The following is a 26,280-nucleotide window of genomic DNA, read 5'->3' on the forward strand; positions in this document are numbered from 1 at the left end:
TCAAATGCCACAATTATCACCCTAGGGTTACTATAAACCCTCACTGAAATCAAACAGATGTCTCGTCCACCGACCACCACCGCGTTTCATAAGTCCAAAACCCTAGATAACAAATACGTAAGATGTGTTTACTGTTTTCTCCCAATTTTGCTCAATTGATGTTGCGTATGTTGTAGTTGTACGATTCGGAGCCCTAATTTTGAGTTTGATGAATAATTATGTACTGTTTGAGTTAAGTTTGGTGTAGGATTTGAAATTGAGATAGGTTTTGTGATCATTTTAGTAATTTGAGGCTGTGAGGTGTGTAATTTTGTAGTATGTGTTTGGCAAGCAGTAGAATAACTGTAGATGTGGTTCATGAGGTTAGCAGGATAGATTGGCAAACTAGTTTGTATAGTTAGAGCTTAACCAGATGTTGCGTGAGATCTCGTAGGTAGGTTTTGCAGGTACAAATTTCAATGATCTCTATCTGAATAATGAGTTTGTTGGAAAATATTATGGAATTTTGGTAGCATTAGGGCTAGAAAGCCTAGAATATAAGGATTTTAGTCTCACAAAAGAAATGAGACAGCCTGTTTAACTTAATTGCCATAAAGTAAAGATTTTCCCAACATATAGCGAATATATTGTTACTCTTTTATGATTGAAAGTCACGGTTTCATGTAGTAGAATCTAGTATCAATCTTTTTACGTGCATGGGAATATTCTGTACCAAGACTTTTTCTTGTCCTTGGTGCAACGAAGCGGGTTTTGTTTTGTATATATGCGCAGCTGAGTATTAATTTAATTATAAATGATATACTTTTGGCATGTGACGTCCGCATATTTAATTTGTGCATGCTGTTTTTTTGTTTTTTGGCAGATGCTTGGAGATGAGATTGGTAAAGGAGCATATGGTCGAGTATACAAGGGTCTAGACTTGGAGAATGGAGATTTTGTTGCGATAAAGCAAGTTTCTTTGGAGAATATTGCACAGGAGGATCTTAATATCATTATGGTATGGTCATATTGATTAGTTATTATGTTGATATGCAACTACTTATATCATATTAACACTTTTTTTTTGCTTTCTGTATTGACAAATCGTGAATCAATCGAACGTGGTGATTTCTCAGCAAGAAATTGACTTGCTTAAGGTAATCCTCTTGTTTTGATTTCTTGTTAGTTATTTTGCGAAGAGTACTTGAAAATTTAAATCAATTTGGATGATGTTTCTGTTTTATGATAATTTATGGCTATTTAAATTACCTGATGCCAATACTTCCAGATTTAGACAAGCTGATTTTATGGTCATGTTACGTAATGCGTTTCTTTTGTTGCAGAATTTAAACCACAAGAATATAGTGAAATATCTTGGATCTTTAAAGACAAAGACACATCTTCATATAATTCTTGAGTAATTGTGATCTCTCTCTAAAATTTTTGATATGATTATCAGTTGCCAGTTTTGAATGCACTGCTTACTTTTTGGTGCTCTTGTTATACTTAGGTATGTGGAGAATGGCTCACTTGCAAACATTATTAAGCCAAATAAATTCGGGCCATTTCCTGAATCATTGGTGGCTGTTTATATAGCTCAGGTTTGTTACTGGTCTTCAATTTCTCTATTAGATTTAAAATATGGTATTTACAACTTTATGTTTCTGTCAGGTTTTGGAAGGCTTGGTTTATTTACATGAACAAGGAGTCATTCATCGCGATATTAAGGGTGCTAATATCCTGACTACTAAAGAAGTAAGCAAATGTTTCCTTAGAAGCAGCTAGTTCCTATCCTAGAATTAACTTATTGAATTGGTTGAAGTTTACCAAAAGTGTGTATTTTGCCCTTGAAACTGATTACATGCTGGCGTGGATGCCACATATATTTCCACTTATATCATCAACTGGATTACATTTTCTTTCTTTATCTTTTAGCTCTAAATTAATCTTACCTTGTCACATCTGTCAAATGCTCTTTTCAGGGTCTTGTTAAATTGGCAGATTTTGGGGTTGCCACAAAGCTAACCGAGGCTGATGTTAATACACATTCAGTTGTCGGCACACCTTACTGGATGGCTCCTGAGGTATTTTTTATATTCTTATTTTTTCATTAAGTACTTCTAAATAGTGTTTGGGATTTCACTCAATGGTATCAGTATAAGTATCTACATTATTATCTTCTTCTACTTTTGTGATGACGGGATATCGAGATCTTATTGCAATGTTTACTATCATCTCTCTTTTAACTTCTATTTTTTTAGGTTATTGAAATGTCAGGAGTTTGTGCTGCATCTGATATATGGAGTGTTGGTTGTACTGTGATTGAGCTACTTACCTGTGTACCTCCTTATTATGATCTTCAACCCATGCCTGCCCTCTTTAGGATTGTTCAGGTGTGATTTTTTTGTATACAATGTCATTAGTTTTTTTCGGTGGTCAAATTACCATAATGACCCCAGGTACTGAATGCGTTCAATTTTGTCTTCAGGATGAGAATCCTCCAATACCAGATAGCTTATCACCTGGCATAACTGCTTTTCTCCGCCAGTGTTTTAAAAAGGTAAAGATATAATATGTATGATTTGCTTTGAGCTTGTAAATTTTTATAATGACAACAGTTATGTATGTTTAGTTTAACATTTAACTTCATATATCAGGATGCTAGACTGAGACCCGATGCAAAGACACTGCTTTCTCACCCTTGGATACAAAATTCTAGGCGTGTTGTATTGCAGTCTTCACTCCGGCATAGTGGTACACTTAGGTAGTTGCATTCTAACATTTAACTGAAACAAACAGTTATATGATTGCATGGATCAGTTATTAAATAATGAAATGATGTTTTTTTTTCAGAAACATAGATGATGATACTTCAGTGAGTGCCAAAACTTCAAATGCGGATGACCTAAGCACTGTTGAGAACCTAACTGGAGAGAAAGTCAAGGTATTTTTCTTGTAACTGAAACTGATAAGTACTGCTGGCGGTTTAGTTATCAGTATCTTTTCACTAATTAATCGCTCTAATTTCAGGAAAATAAAATAGAGTTGATGTCAGTTGAGGAAAATGGTTTAATTAACCAGAATGCTGAGGAAAAAATAGATGCATCTGAAGACGATGCTTCTGTTTCAGCAGAGCAAGTTGTGACTTTAGCTATTCATGAAAAGATAGAATCTTCACCTGCCAACGATGAGTCAGCTAATCAAACACAAGTTCAAGCACCATTAGAATTGAATACCGCTGAGGTATCGATAACAAATGTTGAATCTGGATCTCCAGAGTCAAAGTCAAAAGCCACATTAGATAACATAGTCAAAGAAAATGGAAGTACTGTTATTACTGATAGCATTTCACATGATTCTGGACACAAAGCACATAACTACAATTCTCCAAAGGGTGTGCACGCAGGAAAAACAGTTGGAGAAAATGAGCTGAGTAAATTCAGTGACACACCTGGTGATGCGTCATTGGAGGATTTGTTTCAGCCAATAGATAACAAACATCTGGACAATCGATCAGCTGAAGCTTCAACGTCTGCTTCATCATCACATGTGAATTAAGGTAACACATTTGTTACAGATAGTGGAAAATCTGACCTGGCAACACAATTAAGAGCTACAATTGCTCAAAAACAAATGGAGAATGAGCCTGGTCAGTCTAATGGTGGAGATATACTTCATCTAATGATGGGTGTTTTAAAGGAGGATGTAATTGGTATTGATGGTCTGGTAAGTTTTATATAACATGTTTGTTGTTGACTTCTTCATTACATTCCTTTGACTTTTCATTTTTTAGGGCTTTGATGATAAACTACCTGCAGACAATCTTTTCCACCTTCAGGTACCATCTAATCTGTTGAATCAGATTATACTGTGTACAGTTATTTGATTTATAGATGATTATGTAGGCTGTTGAGTTTGGCAAAATAGTTTCACAACTGAGACCAGAAGAATCAGACGATGTGATTGTGTCTTCCTGTCATAAGTTAACTGTTTTTTTCCAACACCGCCCTGAGCAGAAACACGTGTTTATGACTCAGCACGGGTTGCTTCCTCTTCTAGAATTGCTTGAGATTCCTAGAACACGGGTATGCCAATTCAAAAGGGCTTGCTACATATTTTTCTTTTTTGTTTTATTATGATATAAGATAGTAATGTACCTACTCCTGTCCTTTAGGTGCAGGTTATATGCTCCGTGCTGCAAGTTTTAAATCACATTATCAAGGATAATACTGATTTCCAGGAAAACGCTTGTCTTGTTGGCCTTGTAAGTAATTTAATGTATACATAATTTAGTGGTTACTTGTATCTTTTAATTGTTCTGATCATCAAGAAACCTCTATAGGTACCTCTTGTCATGGGCTTTGCAGCGCCTGATAGAACACGAGAGGTTCGTATGGAAGCAGCATACTTTCTGCAGCAACTTTGTCAGTCAAGGTATTAAACTATCGCATGTTTTTCTAACATGCATGATTTTTAAACTTTTTTTTTTTTTTGCACGAAGTGTTGTGTTTTACCGTTCAATGATTACAAATTGAGGTGGAAGCTTTTCTGTTTCAGCTCTTTGACATTGCAAATGTTTATTGCTTGCCGTGGGATACCCGTTCTTGTGGGATTTCTTGAGGCTGACTATGCAAAATACAGGTTTCATGATTACGGTTATTTATAAGAACTTTATAGTTAGTTTTTCTTCCATGTAGTAATGAAGATTGTTTTAGTTTTTTTTCCATGTAGTAATGAAGATTGTTGAATTACAGGCAAATGGTCCACCTAGCTATTGATGGCATGTGGCAGGTATTTAAGCTTCAAAGATCAACCCTCAGGAATGATTTTTGTCGAATAGCTGCAAAAAACGGAATATTACTCAGACTCATAAATACCCTTTATAGCTTAAACGAGGCAACAAGGCTAGCATCCATATCAGGTGCAGGTGGTTTATCAATGGATGGTTTGCCCATGCGGCCCCGATCTGGCCCACTGGACCCAACTCACCATACCTTCATGCAGAGTGAGAGTTCAACCAACGGTCCAGATAATCCTGATCACCAAAAAGTCAGACATGCTGTTACAGACCATCATTTCACACATGGCCCACATGAATCTTCTAGACTCTCATCATCTCACTCACCTGAGTCAAGATTCTTTACACTAGAAACAGATAAACATCAATCAAGCTCAAGATCACCAGATTCAACATCAATGGAAAGAGATAAAACTGGTCATTTACAAGAGACAGAACCTAAACAACGGCTTTCTAATTTTGGAAGGTTGTCCGCTGACAGACCTAGAAAATCCATGGATGCTGTATCAAACGGGCATTCTTCAACAGCTCAGCAAGAAAATGTGAGGCCGCTCTTAAGTTTGTTGGATAAAGAACCGCCTTCACGACACTATTCGGGTCAGCTCGAGTATGTTCGACACCTTACGGGTTTGGAGAAACATGAAAGCATACTTCCTCTTTTGCATTCTTCTAATGAGAAGAAAACCAATGGGATGGATTTCTTGATGGCTGAATTTGCTGGTAAACATCGTTATCTTTCCAGAATGTTATAAATTATTAATGCTTTAACTTTTTGTTGCGGTTGTACAGAGGCTTCTAGTCGTGGAAGAGAAAGTGCTGGCACTGAACCGGTGACTAGGACGTCACATAAATTAGCAGCTAACAAGAAAACCGGGGTGGTGACATCCAATGAGGGAAAGGCTTCCACATCAGGAGTTGCATCTAAGACAGCATCAGGTGTACTCTCTGGTTCTGGAGTTCTTAATGCTAGACCTGGGAGTGCCACATCATCAGGTCTCCTGTCCCACATGGTATCCCCTTGGAATGCTGATGTGGCTCGTGAGTATCTGGAAAAAGTTGCGGATCTTTTGCTTGAGTTTGCTGCTGCTGATTCAACCGTGAAGTCCTACATGTGTAGCCAAAGCTTGCTTAGCCGTCTCTTTCAGATGTTCAATAAAACAGAACCACTTATCCTGTTAAAGGTGTTGACTTTGTTTGACTTTCATTTTTTGGATATCTTTTGTTATTGTTTATCTTACTTGGGGCTTGGAATCTTGGATTGCAGTTATTAAAATGCATCAATCATTTGTCAACCGATCCACACTGCTTGGAAAGTTTACAAAGAGCTGATGCAATCAAGCATCTTATCCCTAATCTTGATCTCAAAGACGGTCATCTCGTGTCTCAAATTCATCATGAGGTTAGTAAAACTGTAAAAGTGTAAAATGTTTAGGTATTACTAGAATATGATTATCTCATATGCAAATATATAACATATGATTATATTTTGAAGGTCCTCAACGCACTATTCAACCTATGCAAGATTAACAAAAGAAGACAAGAACAAGCGGCAGAAAATGGAATCATTCCACACTTGATGCGTTTTATAATGTCGGATTCTCCACTAAGACAATACGCACTGCCTTTATTATGTGATATGGCGCACGCGTCACGAAATTCAAGGGAGCAGTTAAGAGCTCATGGTGGGATGGATGTATACTTGAGTTTACTTGAAGACCAACTCTGGTCTGTAACGGCTTTAGATTCAATTGCTGTTTGTTTAGCACATGATAACGATAACAAGAAAGTGGAACAAGCTTTGCTTAAAAAGGACGCGGTTCAAAAGTTGGTTAAATTCTTCCAGTGTTGTCCAGAACAATTCTTCTTGCACATTCTAGAACCGTTTTTGAAGATCATCACGTTTGTTTTCTTCTTTTTTGGTCATTATTTGGATACTTTATGTGGGAGTTTTCATAATTTTATAATTTTCATTCAAATAATTTGCAGGAAATCATCGCGGATAAATACAACTTTAGCTATTAACGGGTTGACCCCATTGCTCATATCGAGACTTGATCACCAAGACGCTATAGCTCGTCTCAATCTGCTCAAACTAATAAAGGCTGTATATGAACATCATCCGCGCCCGAAGCAACTAATTGTGGAAAACAATTTGCCTCACAAACTTCAAAACTTAATTGAAGAACGCAGAGACGGTCAAAGTTCTGGTGGTCAAGTTCTGGTCAAACAGATGGCGACTTCACTAATGAAAGCACTCCATATCAACACTGTTCTATGATCCAGGTCAGCCGTCCTTTTGTCGTGTAAATATTTTTCTTGGTGTGATGTGATTAGTTAAATATATTTTGTGTTTGGTTTGGTTTTTGTTGTGGCCTTTTGTGCTCCATTAAAATCCTCTTATATCATGTATAACAATGGTGTATAGATATTTATTTATATGAGTTATCACCCCAACAGACTGCTAAAAGAAACTATATTATACGTGTGAGCATATACGTATACATATACGTATACGTATACATATATGATGTATGTGATCATGTGCATGCCCATATATAACAATATCAGTAAACTAATTATAGATTACTGTCAAATTTCACCAGCAGTTTTTACACAAAAAATATAATAAGTCATATGCCTCCATTACTGTTAACTAAAAATTTCAAACAGATAATCGCCATGCTTTTGCTGCCATAGCCAACTCGCCTTTGTCCGCTTCTGGTTTATTGTCCTCCGCTTTAAGATGCTGTACTTCCACAGCAGCTGACATCAGATCACTCCCCACCAACCTCAGATTACTCTCTGCCTTCTCTGCCGCCAACATCAGATCACTCTCTGCCTTTTCTGGCGCCAACATCAGATTACCTCCCGCCTTCTCCGCCGCCAACATAAGATTACTCTCCACATTCTCTGTCACTTGTTGCTGCCACAGACGCCCTTTATCCTTCAAAATAAAATCTTTTTCAATCATGAGCCCACCCAACGCCTGCCCGGTCTCAAACCCTTTCACGCACGTTTTCATCATATCACTCTCCGCCTTCTCCGCCGCTAACATCAGATTACGCTCCACCTTCTCTGTCACATGTTGCCTCCACAGACGCCCTTTATCCTTAAAAATCAAATCTTTTTCAATCCTGTGGCGCCTCATGTGCCCACCCAACGCCTGCCCAGTCTCAAACTCTTTCATACACGTTTTGCATCGGTGTAACCCCGAAGAGTTGTGAGCAGCAACATCAAGATTTAACGAACACATGCCGCAGGTGTCACTGAGTTTAACCCTTTTATGGGTTCCTTGATGGCCTCCCAGTGCTTGAAAAGTATCAAACCTCTTGTTGCATGTTTTGCACTTGTAACCGTCTTGCCGGCCATAGTCTTTGGTGATTTTGAAGACACTTCTGCTTCTTTTCTTCGTCTCTATGTTCATGGCTGCAGTCGCTTTAATGTGTGTGTGTTTGATGAATGAAGAAGAGAGTTATGTTAAAGTATTATTTATAATAGGGTTTAGTTAAGAATTACGATAGATACGTAGAGGATTATGGAAATCGGAAAGAAAAAGGAAAGTAAATATTAATACTGATTTTGATTTCTTGCGTTGCAAGTCGATCTTTAAATATGTGGAAATAGATTTTTAGAAGATATTGTATTCTTATAAAACTATAAATTAAGATTCATGTAAAAGGTTGGGTATAATGTAAGTCCACAAGTTTATAAAACATCAAATTAAGAGCTTTGATTATTTATAAAATTTAAAAGAGCTTTCTTTTCTTTCTTTTCTTTTTTTACCTGTAAAATTAGTGTTTGAATGTGAAAAGTCCCATGGTTAACATTTATGTTTTTTTTGCCATTGGCCTTCTAGCTCAATATCATGGGGTGATGGTTTAGGCTTGGGATCCTAGAGGTCTTATGTTCAAAACCTGACTAAAGGGGGTTTTCTTACAGTGGTGTGCGTTTCCTTCTTGATGGTGTTCTTGAGTGGGTCAAGCCTGGAGCATCAAAATCAGTATGGACGGTTGACATCCCGTCCCAGGAAGGCTCACTCAGGTATTGGCGGGGGTCCAAACTCTATTAAAAAAAAAAAACATTTATGTTTTTATTGCTTTCAAGGAAATCATGATTTAAATTCGTGATGACAAGCTAAAAAAATCGTTTTGTTACTTCTCTATTCTTTTTTTGTCACGTTTGTAAATTGAGATATATTTTTTTTCTTTTCTAAATAACAATCATCATCATCATCATTATACTCGGTATATCCCACCAATAGCAAAGCTATGGTAGGGTCTGAGGAGGGTAAGATGTAGACAGTCTTTACCTCTACTTCATAGGAATAGAGAGACCTCCGGCTCGATAGTGGTTTTGCATCAAGCCTTGGACATAAGACACATAACACTCAACCATCAGGACCGCAGTCGATTGGTGCATGCACCCTTATCTTCCAGCTATCAACACCACCACATGATGCCTGATTAACCTTCCGCCACTTTTAACGCTATTTTCACGAAATTAGTAAAATAACGTCAAATTAGTGCAATTTCACTTTTGCCCATCCAACGGCCCACATATATATACATTATATGTGCGCACCGCAAACAGGACGTTTTCCAAATAACAATAGTAACTAAATATCAGAAAAAGTAAGTTACTTCAATTTTCGATGTAAATAGAAAACCACTTGTTACTAGTTTGCAACTGATGACATGGCAGGCTATTTAAAAAAATGAAAAGAAAGGCAATAACATTAAGACTAAAGAAAGTGTCAAGTGACGTCTCTAGATGCATTTATCTAAATAAAGTCTCAAACATAGTGAACTTATCAAATTTACTGATGATCGTCTCCAGATGGATTTATCTAAATAAAGTCTCAAAAACCTATCAAACTTACTGATGATGTAAAATATTAAAAAAGAAAACGTCAAATGTATTTACTAGTCTAGTATCAGTGTCATCTACATAAAGAAGTTCAAAAGTGAAGCTAAAATACTGCTTATAATCCACTTTGTCATAAAAAATAAACATAAATGATTGACAATGATAGTTATTAAGAATAATATATTAAAGAGTGTGAATCATGAAGAGTTTTTTTTTTCCCTTAACAACGCTCGCTTCCAAGATACTAATGCTTTACTCGACCAACGGGTGATAATGGAAGAACTCGGGTTAAACACAGCCCACTTTAAGATGTTACCTTTGTTCGCTTTAGGCTACCTTTGTGTGTTTGGGGCTAACTTTGTGCATTTTGGACTACTTTTGTGCTTTTGGGGCAACTTTTATGCATTTTTGCATACTTATGACTTTTGGCCTTCATTTATGTCTTTTAGGCTACCTTTGTACCTTTTTGGCTACCTTTGTAACTTTTGAGCTACCTTTACGAATTTTGGGCTACCTTTATGTTTTTTAAGCTACCTTTGTGCGTTTTAGACTACCTCCGTGCATTTTAAGCTACCTTTATGCCTTTGGGCTGGCTACCTATGTGCCTTTTGGGCTACCTTTGTGCGTTTTGAACTACCTTTTTGCCTTTTGAGCTACCTTTGTGTCTTTTGAAAACCGCAGTTCTCTTAATGGAAAATGACTAGAAAACCATATTGAACCGAACGTGCAGTGAACTATTCGGTAGGAAGTTTATTTATGTTCCTTTATTTAATAAACGAACGAACATGAACAAAAAAAAATGTGTTCGTTTAATTAAACGACCAAATATGAGCACACGTCTCGTCCGTTTATCTATGTTCGTGAGCGTTCATTTATGTTAGTTATTTCTGTTTATTTATGTTCGTTTACATATTAATAGAAGATGATTAAATATTATCTAAATGATTAATCTACTTTAAAGTTTTATATTTGTTCGTTTGTGTCCATTTAATCATTTATGTTTGTGTTCATTTACGTTTGTTCATGTATGTTAGTTTATTTTTGTTCGGTTATGTAGTAAATTCGTGAACTATTCGTTTAGATTTTAAACAAACGAATACGAACATGTCCATTTTTTAACGAACATATATGAACACAAATATTGGTTCAATTAAATGTCCGTGTTCCCTCGTTCATGTTCGTTAACAGGCCTAGCCACACCATTTCCAAGTTTAGTCATGTGTTTCATAAAATCCCCAAAATAATCATTCAAACTATCGCTATTACATAGGCCACTTTTACACAGCATCATACCCTACTTAAAGGGAATACGAGTACCTTTCGATATCCGCACTTCAGTACGTATTTCTTTATACATTTCTAAAAGTTTAGATTTCGCTTCTAATTCTATATCAAAAACGAAACACACATTTCCGATCGCATTTTTATAATCAAATTATAAAGGTATATTGGTTTTTATTAATCCTAACTATTGTCTTTTGGTCACTACCGGTCCCAACTAACGAATTGGCCGCTGACGGTCCCAACTTTTAACGTATTTGTTCCTAATGGTCTGCGACTAACGGAATCCTAACGTAGTTAGTTTCAGGTCGCTGGAAAACTTGATTTTTTTACCCGAAAACTCAACATTTTCGTCCCAAACATCTTGGTAACTTTGTATCGGACCTTTAGGAACCTTTTTCTAGTAAAAGCCCCAATTATTGAGATTGTCGGAAACCTAAAACCATCGTCAGAATCGGTTGATGGTGCTCAAGTGATGGTAGACTGGTAGTTGGTTGACGGTGACTCGGTGAGTCAATTGGTGGTGGTGATGGTGTTCAGGTGGTGTTTTCCGACAACAAATTTGACTTTTTCGGCCAAAAACGTTTTTCCAGCAACCTAAAACTAACGGCGTTAAGATTCAATTAGTCGCGAACCGTTAGAAATAAATATGTTAAAAGTTGGACCATCAGTAACCAACTCATTAGTTGGGACCAACTGTGACCAAAAAGCAATAGTTGGAATTAATAAAAACCAATATACCAATTCTGATTAAAGAAACACAACTACTCACTAAAATACGAAAAATAATTAAAGATTATCCCCCAGTCTCACAATTACAATCCAAACATCTTAAAAGTCTTTTGCAGCCTCACTCATTACTCCAAAAACCATCAAAGTACAAATCCTTCTCATTTCCACAAGCAAACCAAATCATCAGTCAATCCACAATCAAACTTCTTTCAGCAGCATTTATATCAAATCCGCCACGTTCATTGGCATTTCATCGATCTGGGTACTGTAGTACTGCTCAATATCTCTCAGAATCTTGATATCATCAGTTTTCACAAAATTTATAGCAACACCCTGCAAAGCAAAATATATTTAATATGCAAGTTTAGTCCTAGAGAATAAAACATATTTTAAAAAAAAGCAATTATTGGTTACCTTTCGTCCAAATCGACCAGATCGACCGATACGATGAATATAAAGCTCTCGATTATTTGGGAGGTCATAATTAATGACCAAAGAAACCTATAAACACAGAGCAAAAGAAACATATTATTGATAACATAAAATGAGATGATAAGATAAAAATGTTTTGGCTTGCCTGTTGAACATCCAATCCTCTAGCCCACACATCTGTGGTAATCAAGACACGAGTAACACCAGATCGGAACTCTTCCATGATTGCATCTCTCTCTTTCTGAGGCATGTCTCCGTGCATCGCTGATACAGTGAAGTTATTCTCACGCATCTTTTCGGTTAACCAGTCAACCTGCACATGTACAAAGTGAGACAAGATTTTATTTAACCACAAATAATAATGAAAATAAAATGAATGACTAATAATTAATTACCTTTCGCTTTGTGTTACAGAAAATTACAGCCTGGGTGATTGTAAGAGTATCATAAAGATCACAGAGAGTATCGAACTTCCAGTTTTCTCTTTCTACCGCAACGAAAAATTGTTTAATTCCCTGACATGGTAAAAGCAGTACGTTAATTATTATAGAAGATATTTTTGCAGACATAACAATTCTTAACAAAGCAGCACATGCGTTACCTCAAGAGTCAATTCATCACGTTTCACAAGGATTCGAACAGGGTCGGTCATGAATTTGCTGGTCATTTCCAATATTTCATTAGGAAGGGTAGCAGACACCAAACAAACCTGCAATGACGATGCATGTTAGCTAAAATGCAAATAGTGTCGAAAAACAGAACGTATAGTTTTCAACTCAATGGTAATGCTACCTAATTAGCCATAAGCAGACAACGGACTAACTTCCAATTGACCAAACATCCAGATTATTGTAATAGTAGTTGTGTTAATGCCATCAGTAGTTTTAATAAATTAACATAGCATGTTACAAACAAAAAAAAAATCACGTGTGTGTCGAATAATAGAGGTACAGTCATACAGAACTAGTGCATATGGTCATCAAACACTTATCTAGATGGATTTCTTTTTCTATTTATTCCTGTTACATTTTGGACCTTTCAAGCTAAACCTTTTTAAAATGTAAAATAATATATACTTATCATGCTGATAGTTGATACATTATATATCACATAAATGATAGAAAACAAAGAATGTTATATAGTTCTAGTTGTGGAGAACCTGAAGCTCTGGTGGAAGGTATCGATAAACATCATAAATTTGATCCTTAAAGCCTCGGCTCAACATTTCATCAGATTCATCCTGTTAAAATGCAAGAAATTCACACATCAATACCAGTATCAAACTATCATTACCAGTTATAAATGTAAAATGAAAATTAGAAAACTTACAAGAATTAGTAATTTAATAGCTCTAGTTCGCAAAGTTCTTCTCTTGATCATGTCACAGACTCTGCCAGGTGTTCCAGAAACAACATGAACTCCATTTTCCAACTTTCTAATGTCCTCCCCAACGCTTTTTCCACCAATGCACGCATGAGCCTGTATACTGATGAAATCACCAATAGCCAGTATTTGTTTCTCTGTTTGAGCTGCAAGCTCTCTTGTAGGTGACAAAATCAGAGCTTGGACCCTGTAGATGAGGATGAAAAAATATGACAAATGAAACCATACAGCTAAGTAGACAAGAAAAAAAAGATAAATCAAATTTCTCAATGGTGTAAATGAACGGAACGTTCTGCAAACTGTTCCTGAACTGTTTGGTGGAATGTTCATTCAATAACTAAACGAACAAACATGAACAGGGAATATTGTTAGATAACTAAATGAACAAACATGAACAGAGATCAGGTTCTTACTTCGTTCAATTGTGTTCGTGAACTTTTGATAATGTTTTCATTTACGTTCGTTTACGTCTGTATATGTTTGTTAATTAGAGGGTTTTAATAATTTTTAATAACTTCTAATCTTATCACATAGATTTAAACAAAATTATTAATTATAAAACAAAAAGATATATGAGTATTATGTAAACAACTTATATGCAAATTTAACATATGAATACGAATGTTAACAGTAACACCAACACAAACTTTCTAGCTGAACCAAACCATTGACAGTTTGACACTAACCATTTTCAGTTACCCAAATCAAGTAAAACGTTGTTCAAGTTCATTTGCGTTTATGTTCGTTAACCATTCACGAACAAGTTCATTTCCTTATCGAAACAAACGCAAGCACAAAAATTCATTCATTTAAGCTAATCGTGAACCATCCGTTTGTCCAATTAAAGCTTAACAAATAAGGCCTTATTCAATTCAGTTCAGTTCATTTGCATCCCTAATAATAATAAAAAGCATAAGAACATAGTCTTCACTCTTCAATAACAAGCATCCATAAAATCTAACAAAGTGAAACAACTGCCAAACAAAACAAACCACCCACTAAAAAAATCCTATGCAGTCGATATCGCCGATATATATGTTACCGATATATCAGTGATATATCGGTTATCGGTCCATTGGCGATATATAAGTCAGAATATCGGTACCGATAATATCAACGACATTGACCGATGTTGGACTAATATTTGACCGATATATCACCGATATCAGGATATTCCTGATATCGGTGTTTTAAGTCTTAATTATCAACTTTTAGTGTTCAATGTTACTGCTTTAAGTCTTAATCAATTCTTACTTGCTACGACTGTTAGTGTTTTGCAATTTGCAAAAGGTTAATTTGTTAATGGTAGGAGACTATACTGAATTATTAGTGTTAAATTGATATATATATGCGGTGCGCGCATATAATGTATATATGTGTGAACCCTCGGGTGGGCAAAAGTAAAATTGCACTAATTTTGACGTTATTTTACTAATTTTGTGAAAATAACGTTAAAAGTGATGGAAGGTTAATCAGGCATCATGTGGTGGCGTTGATAGCCGAAAGACAAGGGTACATGCACCAATCAGCCGGCGTCCCGATGATTGAGTGCTATGTACCTTATGTAATATGTCCAAGGCTTGATGCAAAACTACTATCGAGCCGGGGGTCTCACCGAAAGCAGCCTCTCTATCCCCATGGGGTAGAGGTAAGGCTGTCTACATCTTACCCTCCTCAGACCCTGCCATAGCTTTGCTATTGGTGGGATATACTGAGTACGATGATGATGATGATATGAATTTTACATGATATTAAAATTACCGATATCTCACTGCGATAACCAATATCTCAGATATCGATCCTTGACCAATATCCGATATTTTTCCGCATTAACTGCTTAGAAAAAATCATTAAAAAAATAAACTTTTTAAAAAATTCAAAATAGAAAATTGCCAGAAAAAAAAGAAATTGCTTCAAACCCTAACCCTAAAACCCAAACCCATGACTATATCAACCCAATCAAATAAAAATCAAAACTTTATCAATTACACAAGCAATACATACTCTCTGGAAGTCGTATCCACAATCTGGCAAACGGTCAACGCAATCATTGACGTCTTTCCGGTACCGGACTGAGCCTGCGCGATGACGTCACGGCCTTCAATAATTGGGCGAACAGCCCTCTGTTGAATCGCCGATGGCTTCTCGAACCCGTGCTGGTAAATCCCACGAAGAAGATCGTCTTTGATGCCCATCTGGTCAAAGCTCATGACTGGTTCAACTCCTTTTGATGTCTCGAACACCAGCTTCTCGTCGTCCACCATCGTGTTACGGCGGCCCCTGTTCGCCGGCACCACGGACGTTCCCGCCATCGGAGATTTGGTAATTCGATTGATTGATTGAATTGATTGGTTTAGGGTTTGTTCGAATTGGAGGTTGTATTGGATGTGTGTGTAGGTTTATGTTAAGATTAGGGTAAAATCGGGATTTTTATTCTTCTCCCTTTTTATACTTCTTTTATGTGTGTCGGGCCTGCAGCATTCGGATCAGACTCGTTTATTTTACAATAGGGTCGGATCCTAAGAATACTACTAAACGGGTAGGATTCGTGTCACACGAGAACATTTTCTTCTTGCATAAACCAGATGACAATCGAAACGATCAGACCCGGTTATTTATAACAGGGTCGGGTTCCGGGTTCGGGTCATGTTCACAGTCTGACCCGTTTGGACACACATAGTGTCGGCTAAAAGTGTTGAGTCGCGAGCCACAAAATGTATGAAAAGTGGTTACTTTTTATTGATTAAACAGAATGTTTATTAATAGTTAAGCATTGGGCACGTGAAAAGTTTTTTACTTGGGACACTTACGTGACAGAATTGTCGGGGGTTTTCTGGGAATGTTGTAGCTGTGTTGTGTTGAACCGATAGAACAAAAGATTGAAAAATCATTTAAAAAATTATTTTGATTTAACGGTGTTTCACTGGAAATGCATTGGGTTGGAATAGATGGAAAAGTTGTTTGGAAAATATTTAATTAACTCATTTAAATTCATAAAAACACAAAGAGTCACATAACTTGTTCATACAATAACCGAATTCAAATCATAGTAAATAATATATTGTTCGTTTTGCTAATATCCTAATAGTCTTGATAACGTTTTTTTTTCTTCAAGTCCTCGAGTCAACCTAAAGTCAAACCTGTAACATTGCATAAATAGAATTTGTCAACACAAAGGTTGGTAAGCAATTTCATAGTTTTTGAACAATAGATATATAATATGAAATTCCACAACTTGTATACAAAACAATAAATAATAGCAACAATTTAGATAAATGAAATCGTTAATAAGAATACATTAACGACACATTTCTATAAGGGGATGCCAAATATACTCGGATTTTGTATGAAATCGTTAATAAGAATACATTAACGACATCTTTCTATAAGTGGATGCCAGATATACTCGGATTTATGAATCAACCATCCAAAAGCGGTAAACACATTAGCACTTAAGCATATAACACCAAATCGAGCATTTATTTAAGTAAAGTATACAATAAAGTTTGTGGTTTAAGACTCAAGTATAAATCATTTGGATTTGAATAAGTTTGCAATGTCACCCTCAAAATATAAAAAAGTGAAAACAGGGGATGAAAGTACTCACGTTCAAGTAATAAACTTGAAAGATTTGATGATTTGGAGATTAACCGGAACGATGAGTTTAACGAACGAAGCCTAAAGGAGAAGAAGTCTTGTATTAGAAAAGTTGTCTTGAAAGTCTTTAAACGAAAATAAATGATAAGAAATGTAAACAATTTAAAGTTTAAGGTTTAAAATGTAAATATTTAAGAAGTTATAATAATAGTCCTTTAAAAATACAAGTTTGCTCGAAACCGGGTTAAAGTATCTAGCCCTTAATTTTACTCAACCTATGTTAAGTAATAAGGTGGGTAAAAATGCAAGAAAGCAAGTCTCTTTATAATATAGATACTAAAACGGGTTTTAACGATTGTTCGGGTGGTCGGTTCGGGTCTTGGTGACTTGACCAAACCCAAAGTCAACTTTCCAAAATAATAAATGTATGAGATAACTCAATAAATCTTAAAGAGACTTAACCAAGTATGTAGTTCTATTGTTTTAGAACTAACAACGTCCGTTAAGCGAGTGTTCGGTTTAATCGGTCCAAACTTTGTTATAAGATCAAGTTGGATTCAACATTCCGAGTACTTTGTGAAAATAATTAAAATCATTTTATAAAGTATTTTTAAAGAAATATATAAGCTTTAATGGTTAAAAACACACTTGTGTGTCTTATCTTGGACTAAGGCCAAGAATGGTTACCACATGTCCAAACATCATAGAACTTGTAAAATAATTTATAAATAATAATACAAAAGTTTTACATACAAAAAGTCAACAACAGAGTCTTTAAACGAAAGTTCGGTTTCCGGTTCGGATCTTGTTTCGGGATAAGACCGAGGTTAGATTCTACAAACCCATAACCATGGAACTAATTAAAATGATTTTAGAAACTCAAATCTTACATAAAACATGTTTATACAACTATTTAAACAAACTAGTAAACAAGAGTTCGACTTCCGGTTTGGAGCTATTTACGGAATAACCGAGGCTAGTCTCTACAAACCCATAACCATGGAACTCAAAATGTAAAATAGAACTAAGATGAGCATAAGTTAAATAAGTATAACAAGTTAGATGTTTAGATGCGGAAAATATATAATCAAGGACTACTACGAGTCCTCCATGTAGCTTTGTCTTATGGGGACACTTAACCGATCGAGACCGGAGAAATGCCCACCGAAGGTACAAAGGGTGCTATTATATATATGTTGTATAACAATATTCAAGTATAAATAAGTGTTAACAAGTTGATTATAATATAAGACTATGGTCAGTTTGACTTTGGAAAGTCAAACTGCCAAAAAATATGAAGACCACCTTTGAATGCTTGAGAATTGGAAAAGAAGGAGATGAATGAGCAGGGATTAATGAAGGGGATAGGTGTGTATATATAAGGTGGGTTGAAAGAGTTAAACATGGGGTGTGATATCAAGGTTTGCATGCAAGAGGGGTCAAGACAAGTCACAAAACAACAACAAAAAAAAAAAGATGGGGCTGTTGGTATGCACGTCGGTTCGCGTCCGGAAGTTCGTTTTTGATGTATCTTGAGCGTTTTAAGTCCGTTTTCGAATCCGTAAAAGGGGTTTTTCAAATTAGATAAGCGGGAATGTTTTAGTAACATAAAATCCAATATTTTATATATTTGAAATGTTCAGGATATAAATCGGGTCGGTTTACAACATAAAAACAAATACAAAATAAATACAATTTGCCCCGAAATCGAGGGATGTCACAGTGATTAACTTAGGTAACGTTTGATATGCAACACATAAATGCATGAGAATCTTATGCTTTGACAGCTACTAAGTTTGTTACTAAATGGAGTTCATAATATCAAGGTAATTTCGGTGATTATATCAAGCTATCATAATTATTTATAAAACATCGTGATATTTCACCTCAATTACCATGTTGATTTGATATATGCATAAATAAATCATCCGGCTATTTTCATTTGTCTTTTTCATTCGAATTTTATAGGAAAAAAGAGCTGTCTCGTTATTTGGAAATTACTTTCTCTGTCATCCAATTTGATTTGTTACACACAAATTATTTTAAACTCAAAAGTGAATTACCTACACCACGATTCGAAAAACTATTCAAATCATATATGAAATCTACGAAACCTATAATATGTAAAACGTAGCCATGTGGTAGCTAGCTATTTGACATGTTTTAACTTTTAGCTTATCAATACGATGACTCTGTAACCGTAAACGTGTATTTATGTACCAAATAAACGTTAAAAGAAAAAAAAATCAACCTATATGATAAAAAACTGTTCTACAAAATGTGAAATTGATGTGTTTGATTTGTATCCCTTTGCTCCTAGTATAGATATGCATATATAATGGAACATTTATTTTCAATGTTTTTATGTTACACTGTTTTTATGATACATATATAGCAAATTTGTTCATCATAATCAACAATAAAAACACCCAAAAGATATATTTACACACATAAAATCAGACAACAAGAGAATACATATCACATGTGTGTTATTTAAACTTTAAAACTAACGACTTAATGTCTTTAGAAAATCATCAACCTTTAAATTGGCACCCCTTGAAAAAAACCTCATGCAAATTGGTGGGTTGACCTTGGTCAAAGCCAACACGGACTTGGGCACGGACCAAAGCCCTTCACCACATATCAAACCCGAAGCCACTGCTGGTCCGAAAGCTGAGGCCTTTGTTTTGTTCCTCTTTTCCCATATGAAAAGAATCAAACTCCCCACACACATGTCAATGGCAAATGGCTGGCGAATGTAGAACGGGATCGCAATTGCCATTGGGATCGGAATAAACCGGCCCCACTTCTTGGGAACCGTGTCCCGCGCCACGTTTATAACGATCGCAGCCGCAAAGAGTCCGTAACATATATTTAAACAGTTCTTCGGAAGCGCCCCGAACCCCTCGACACCCAAAATAGCAAGATTTCGATACACGGTCGCGTTTGGCGCCGGGTACTCCGAATCTTGTTGCCCGAGATTCGGGAAAGCGCTATAGAACACCCAAAATACGCACGGGCGATCACGCACCCCATTGCGGTCCCGATCACTTGGCTCACGAACATGGACCGCGGTGAAGCTAGGGTCAAATACCCAGTTTTGAAATCCGACATTAGGTCCGAAGCGGTGGACACTATGTTCATCATGACCCCGCAAGCGGCTAACCCCGCCAAAACACCGCCTTGCGACTTACCAGCCCACGCACCGATCACGAAAATGGCTAGTTTTCCGTAAGTTGAGGCCAACGACCAGTCGGTAAGCCCACACCCATACGCGTTACAAAAGGCTAAAGCCGGGGCGAAAATGTAGATTACGGCCACATAGTACCATTCGAGTGGATGGAATATATGAGGGAGTGTGACCGTGGCGATGGCTGCGATCGCCAAGTACCCGCCAACGGCTAAATACGTCGATATTTGATCCTTCATAAACATTTGCTTCCTACGCTGCTCGTCGAAAGATGTGGCTTGCACACTATCTTGGTTTGTGCCATTGGTGGCTACCGGGAGAACGGTTTCAGATTCTTTGGCTTTAAGCTGACCGTACAACCCGACCCCAGTGTTTCCGAGTACTTTGTCGAAGTTGTAGAGTCCATCTCCGAGGATTATCGCTATCGCGGTGAAAACCTACAACAGTTTATGGATGAGTTAGTATAGGCTTGTCCGGAAGTGGCGAAATGCACGCTTATTTAAGTTTTTCTCTATGTTTTGTTGACTTGTTGATCAAAATGAATCATTTTATGCATCAAGTCAGAAAGTGACTAAATGCACGCTTATTTAAGTTTTTTATTTATTTAGGAATCTCATTGATTTTTAGAGGCGAAACCCCCTAGCAATGGGAGGTTTCAACTTTCAACGGGTCCCTTGTCATGAGTCTAGGGGTGGCAAATGCGACACATGGTTGAATGAGTTGTAATAAAATGTATATAATAGGTTATAATGGGTCAAACTAAAAAAAAATATTGAAACGGGTTGACATTTTTTTTTATGAAACGAGAAAAACAGATGAAACTTTTTAGATTTTTTACCTTTTTAGTTTTTTATTTATATTTCGAGTTATGATTTTTTTAATTATTTTTTTTGAATTTTTTAATAAGAGGTTTTTGAAATGGGTCAAAATGGGTTGAGATTTCATAAACCCTTACTAAAATATTCAAAAAAATATATAATTAAAAAATCATATCTCGAAATATAAATAAAAAAAACTGAAAAGGTAGAAAAACTAAAAACTATCCTCCGTTTTTCTCGTTCCATAAAATAAAATAAAAATAAACCTCAAGAAATGTTAACCAGTTTTGACCCGTTTCAATCTTTTTTTTTAGTTTGACCCATTATATTTATTTTATTACAACTCATTGAACCCAATGGGTCACATTTGCCACCCTACATGAGTCAGAGGGAAGCGCCTGTGAGTAGCGTCCATGGGGCCAAGCCCCTAGCTGGTACATTTCGGCCCGAATTTTTTTTATTTGATAAAGAGTTATTTTTTAAATTCATCAGATATTCTCAAAATATAGATAAAAAAATCCCAAGTTTAAATAGGAACCCGTTTTTCACCCGAAACCATTAACTAGTTTCGAAACAGTTTTCGCTAATAACTAAATACGAAAACCAGAATGTTTTTCTTGCTCCCGGTCAGTGTCAGAATGATCATAACCGTCAGAACGATCATAACCAAAGAACATATAAAGATAGTGAAAGTTGATTACCCTGTAACCTTGGATGCCATGAAAGCTGTCGGGCTTAAGACCGGCTTCAAACCAGTGGCCTTCTTTTTTCTCAATGAGCGGCCACATAATCCCCCATGAAAGGATCATACCAAATAACAACGAGACGTTTATAATGTAAGGACATATCATTCCTACCCCAACATACATAGTTGAGAAATCAAAGTAAAACCTGCATTGATATATATATATATATAAAGAGGAAGGTTAACGTACAAATGAAATTAATTACATAATTACATAATTATTGTAGAGCAATTATATATACAAGTAGAGTAATTACATAATTACTCTATGATGTAATTACGTAATTACTCTACTTATATATATATATATATATATATATTACTCTACTTGATTCTTACAATTAGCACGTTAATTTCATTTATATTTGATCTAAACCCTATATATTTAACTTGTCACATTATTAATTAAATTAATGTAAGCATAAACACATCTAAATGTGACAAAGTGTGTAATTAACGAAGAGTACGTAGTAATTAATTACATGTTTATGCGCTTTGAGGCCAAACGTCGGGAAGTTTTGAAAGCCACATTCGTTCTCATCAGAAACGAAGAACCATTGAAAGAAACTCCACAGGAAGCTGAAGGAGAAGAACTTCCCTAATGCATTCACTTGTTGCCTATACATTGCATATATGCATGCATCATATATTAATATTAATTAGGGAAAAGTTAACGTACAAATGAAATTAACGTGCTAATTGTGATAATTAAGTAAAGTAATTATGTAATTACTCTATAATGTAATTATATAATTACTCTACTTGTATATATAATTACTTTACTTGATTCTCACAATTAGCACGTTAATTTCATTTGTATTTGATCCAAACCCTATTAATTAATATATAAATATATATGATAATGATAATTGCTTCTTAATGCTTTAGTTAAGTAATTAGACATACTTGGCAAGCTTGGCACCCTTAGAGGTATGGAAGTTGTTAATCAGATGGGCAGTTGCAGTTCCACTCGGGTATGTCAGCTTAAAGTCTATGATCATGATCTGCACGTACGTAAACCTCAAAATTAATTTTTATCCACTAATTTTTAAATTGTACTTTTGTGGCCGGTTTCGAGGTTTGTGAGAGGGGCAGCTTTGTTTTCTTAGACATGGTACGTATAATTTAATGTTTGTAAACCGTTTGTAATTACAAACGATTTTCTAAGAAAAAAAATAAAAGAGAGAAGAAAATGGTGACCTGGCTTAAAACCGCTGTTTTTTAGCCTTCCCCGTTGTTCATGCTAAGGGGCCTAACCCTTAAACACCTTATTATCGACGAAACTATAGTTTATTGCGCAAAGTACTGGTTTTCAAATGTTTTAATGAGTTGACAATATATTATAGATGTAAGTTTTTACAATTTTACTACCTTTCGAAGAGGAACCACGGAGCAAAGGCCAATGAAACTAACGACGAAAAGAAAACCAATTATCCAACCCAAGCTCGGGTTCTTGATGTTCATACTTCGAGTAGGGGGGTCCGAGTCTGATGACTGTGACGCGATAACGTCGCTCATCCCAAATAAGTAACTTCCGAATCCTCCTGTCAAATTACCACAGTTTTGTAATTAAGTAGACTTGATTCCTAAACTTTTCATCCACTTCATCATTATAAAAAAAAAATTATTCCATAACAATTCTATTCTCGTGTTAGTTATTATCTTTTCTATAAATAATAATAATAATAATAACTATTATAACAGCCCCATGTAAATGTATTTTTTAAAAGTTCACTGATGTTATTTCTTGCTAATTTCTTTTTTCTGCCGACCTGCTAATATGCTTGTTGGGTTATTATCTGATAATGATGTTCTTGTTTTTTATCCGTCAACGTTGTCAAAATACACAGTGAAGTCGTCATTCTACAATGTAATCTGATGTTGATTCAGTTTTGAAACTAAAATTAATGCATCAACTCTTCAAGAAAATTAATTTTTCTACCACTAATTTTAGTCACTAGTTTGCATTGTTAATTACTTTTTAACCAAGATTATTATCTTTCATATTTAATTTTATTTATTTAATTTATCATTTATCTTAAAATTTGACATTTTTGTTATTATTCTACACTTAATTTGAATATTATGATGGTTATTAAAATGCTATCATTATCGTTATTATTGGTTGGCATTATCATTATCTTTTTCATCGTAATCTCTACATAAAAAGATCTGGTTTACAGTTATTCAACACACATGAAAATATTATACATAATATCAGTTTTTTCTTTGTTTAAATTCTTTTATAACTCATGAATTCTTTGTCTCTCTAATTATGTGCAATGAACAATTTGGTCACTAAATTTTAGATATCATACCATGCTTTTGTAGTCTATGAAATCAACACATTTCATGACTCTTACTTAGATCACAAGAATAATAATTATGATAATGATGATATATATGATGTATTAATTTTTGTGCATACTATAAAAGGAAGAAATATTATACCATTAAATGCGATGCCTGAAGTGGCAACAACACAAGTCTGAATAACAGTGTTCTCTTGCCTTGTGAATGGATGCTTAAACATCCCACACTGCTCCAACACCTTTGTCCAAGTCTTGACAAAGAAAAAACCTAATAAACCCGCAGCCACGTTTAGCGAAGGGATGATACCCGTCGTGAGATTGAGTTTCATGACGATGAAACTAAACATGACACCCAACATAGTGCTCACAACAAACGCCCTAACGGTCAACTGCTCCTTCCATGACGGTATCACCGTGTCCTTAAATGCCATCTCTACGGACTCTATAACTTTTCCTTTCATTGCGTCATCATCTTCCATCGTGCTCCTTTCTACAACAAGCAAATTTTCATCGCTTTTCATCCTCTCGTCGTTGTTGTTACCGAGCTCTAGAGTGCTCTCTACGGCCATATTTGAGTCTAATGATTATTGAAATCTACTTTGTAAAGAATATGACCAATTGTATATGTAATATGAATAGAATATAAATAGCAATAGATCTATCTGAGTAGACTACATTTTCAATCCTTAGTGTTATATAAAAGTTATAATTTGATCCTCTAACTTCATTAAGTATACAAAGGAACCCTACTCTAAACCAATACACCTCATGTCTAGAATTGAAGTCAAGACCTCTCATTCAAGTGGCAAGAGTCTCTGTCAAATAGACTAGTCTCACATTGATTGAGATGACATTTACTTGGAACGAGTTAAGAAACAATTTTATTTTTTGGATAAACCTTGGTTTCTATTAAAAGTTAGGGCAAATACCATAAAAAACCAAATATATTTTGTTTTTGCTCACGAAAGTCCAACTCAACTTTTGCATAAAAAAAGTTCCTCCACTTGTTGAATTTGAACATAAAAGTCTCTTAACTCAACTTTTGCATATAAAGTAGTAACAAGATCCTCGTCTTCAAGGTCATTTATAACGAGTCTGACAATTCCTCATCTTCGTGACTTGTTTTATAAGTAGTGTCACTAAAATCATCCTCTTCATCATTTGGGTTTTATACTCCTTTATAAAAACACGTACATAACTCTTAAATAAATAGCATCTACAAAAATAAATAATGGTTGATGAAAACAAGAATAATAAACGGCGATATATGTTTCATTCTTGTGGTTCGATTTCAAGTTTATTTATTAAATTAATTTCCGATACATACCTCGTGTCAATTTAAAGTTGCAAAGATTTTCCGATTGTTCGTTTTGTGTTCGTAATTGTGTGTTGTCGTTTTAGTTTACTAGGGTTTATATGCAAAAGCTGAGTTAAGAGACATTTGTATTCAAATTCAACAAGTGAATGGACTTTTATATGCAAAAGTTAAGTTGAGAGACTTTTGTGAGAAAAACAGAAAATATGCTAGTTTTTTTTTTGTCCTAAAAGTTATATCAAAGTCCATTAGATTTTTTGAAGTTTTTAGATATTACATATTAAAAGAAAAACTAAATTTTAAGCATAATGAAACTTAACATATCCTATTTGATTAGTTGACTTATTATGTAAAATATAATAGGATACACGTCAAATCCGAATTAAATCGCCAACCTTTGACAACCAACCATATATGATCTATATACATGGAATGCATCGTAGACAAAGTTTATTGCTGTCATTATTTGTGACGGATGGCCCGGCAAGTTGGTCCAAAAATGACTTATCTTGGATTATCCGAAGTCATATCTACGGTGTGAACTTTCAATCCCAAGCATTAGAAAAAAGATCATATGTATCTCCAAAAATCAATACTTTTTAGGCTCGAGATTAATGGCTATTAATTAGGCTATTAGTCTATGAGGCATGGTTTTTATTGTTGTATTAATGTCACATAATTTTTACTCATCCATATGGTCGTAAGTTCATAACTTTCATCATTCTTCACTCTTACCATTTTACTATCTCTTAAAACAAATTATAAATTATATCTTTAAACAATGATATATATATATATATATATATATATATATACAGAAGTTTAAAAAATA

The 26,280-nt window shown here is 35.3% G+C and overlaps 2 protein-coding genes and 1 pseudogene across 3 annotated transcripts; 1 reads left to right on the forward strand and 2 right to left on the reverse strand.

The window, feature by feature from the left end:
* Positions 1-7,260, forward strand: LOC143547495 (MAP3K epsilon protein kinase 1-like). Its single transcript, XM_077038904.1, is given in 21 exon segments — positions 1-117; positions 863-997; positions 1,323-1,396; positions 1,490-1,580; positions 1,651-1,734; positions 1,962-2,063; positions 2,241-2,372; positions 2,468-2,539; positions 2,637-2,743; positions 2,833-2,923; positions 3,010-3,705; positions 3,773-3,817; positions 3,885-4,064; positions 4,160-4,243; positions 4,322-4,413; positions 4,537-4,620; positions 4,734-5,497; positions 5,567-5,958; positions 6,042-6,176; positions 6,270-6,676; positions 6,764-7,260. Coding segments are annotated over 21 exon segments (4,119 nt in total). The 5' UTR covers positions 1-57; the 3' UTR covers positions 7,056-7,260.
* Positions 7,261-11,869: 4,609 nt separating this feature from the next.
* Positions 11,870-15,847, reverse strand: LOC143547497 (eukaryotic initiation factor 4A-3-like). The gene is made up of 8 exons (XM_077038905.1): positions 15,476-15,847; positions 13,418-13,658; positions 13,248-13,328; positions 12,690-12,797; positions 12,484-12,603; positions 12,234-12,401; positions 12,071-12,157; positions 11,870-11,989 (listed from the first exon to the last, which is right to left on the reverse strand). Exons 1-8 carry the CDS (start codon positions 15,781-15,783, stop codon positions 11,876-11,878), a joined length of 1,227 nt encoding a protein of 408 aa, XP_076895020.1. The 5' UTR covers positions 15,784-15,847; the 3' UTR covers positions 11,870-11,875.
* Positions 15,848-19,573: 3,726 nt separating this feature from the next.
* LOC143547499 (putative metal-nicotianamine transporter YSL7) lies at positions 19,574-24,702 on the reverse strand (annotated as a pseudogene). Its single transcript, XR_013137779.1, has 7 exons — positions 24,273-24,702; positions 23,193-23,365; positions 22,728-22,825; positions 22,304-22,439; positions 22,251-22,252; positions 21,778-21,967; positions 19,574-20,695 (listed from the first exon to the last, which is right to left on the reverse strand). The product of XR_013137779.1 is annotated as a putative metal-nicotianamine transporter YSL7 (transcript).
* Positions 24,703-26,280: the final 1,578 nt, after the last annotated feature.

Source organism: Bidens hawaiensis, unplaced genomic scaffold (assembly GCF_021521415.1).
Source record: "Bidens hawaiensis isolate Kalapana, Puna unplaced genomic scaffold, B.hawaiensis_p1.1 tig00014722_1, whole genome shotgun sequence".
NCBI lineage: Eukaryota > Viridiplantae > Streptophyta > Magnoliopsida > Asterales > Asteraceae > Bidens > Bidens hawaiensis.

What these genes read in the sequence shown, in the direction of transcription:
- LOC143547497 (XM_077038905.1), bottom strand. Translation starts at nt 15,783, where the DNA reads ATGGCGGGAACGTCCGTGGTGCCGGCGAACAGGGGCCGCCGTAACACG. An exon ending in GTGGATACGACTTCCAGAGA is followed by an intron (nt 13,659 to 15,475) that starts GTATGTATTGCT and finishes CCTCATCTACAG; the next exon opens with GGTCCAAGCTCTGATTTTGT. An exon ending in GAGGATTGGATGTTCAACAG is followed by an intron (nt 12,158 to 12,233) that starts GCAAGCCAAAAC and finishes CTGTGTTTATAG; the next exon opens with GTTTCTTTGGTCATTAATTA.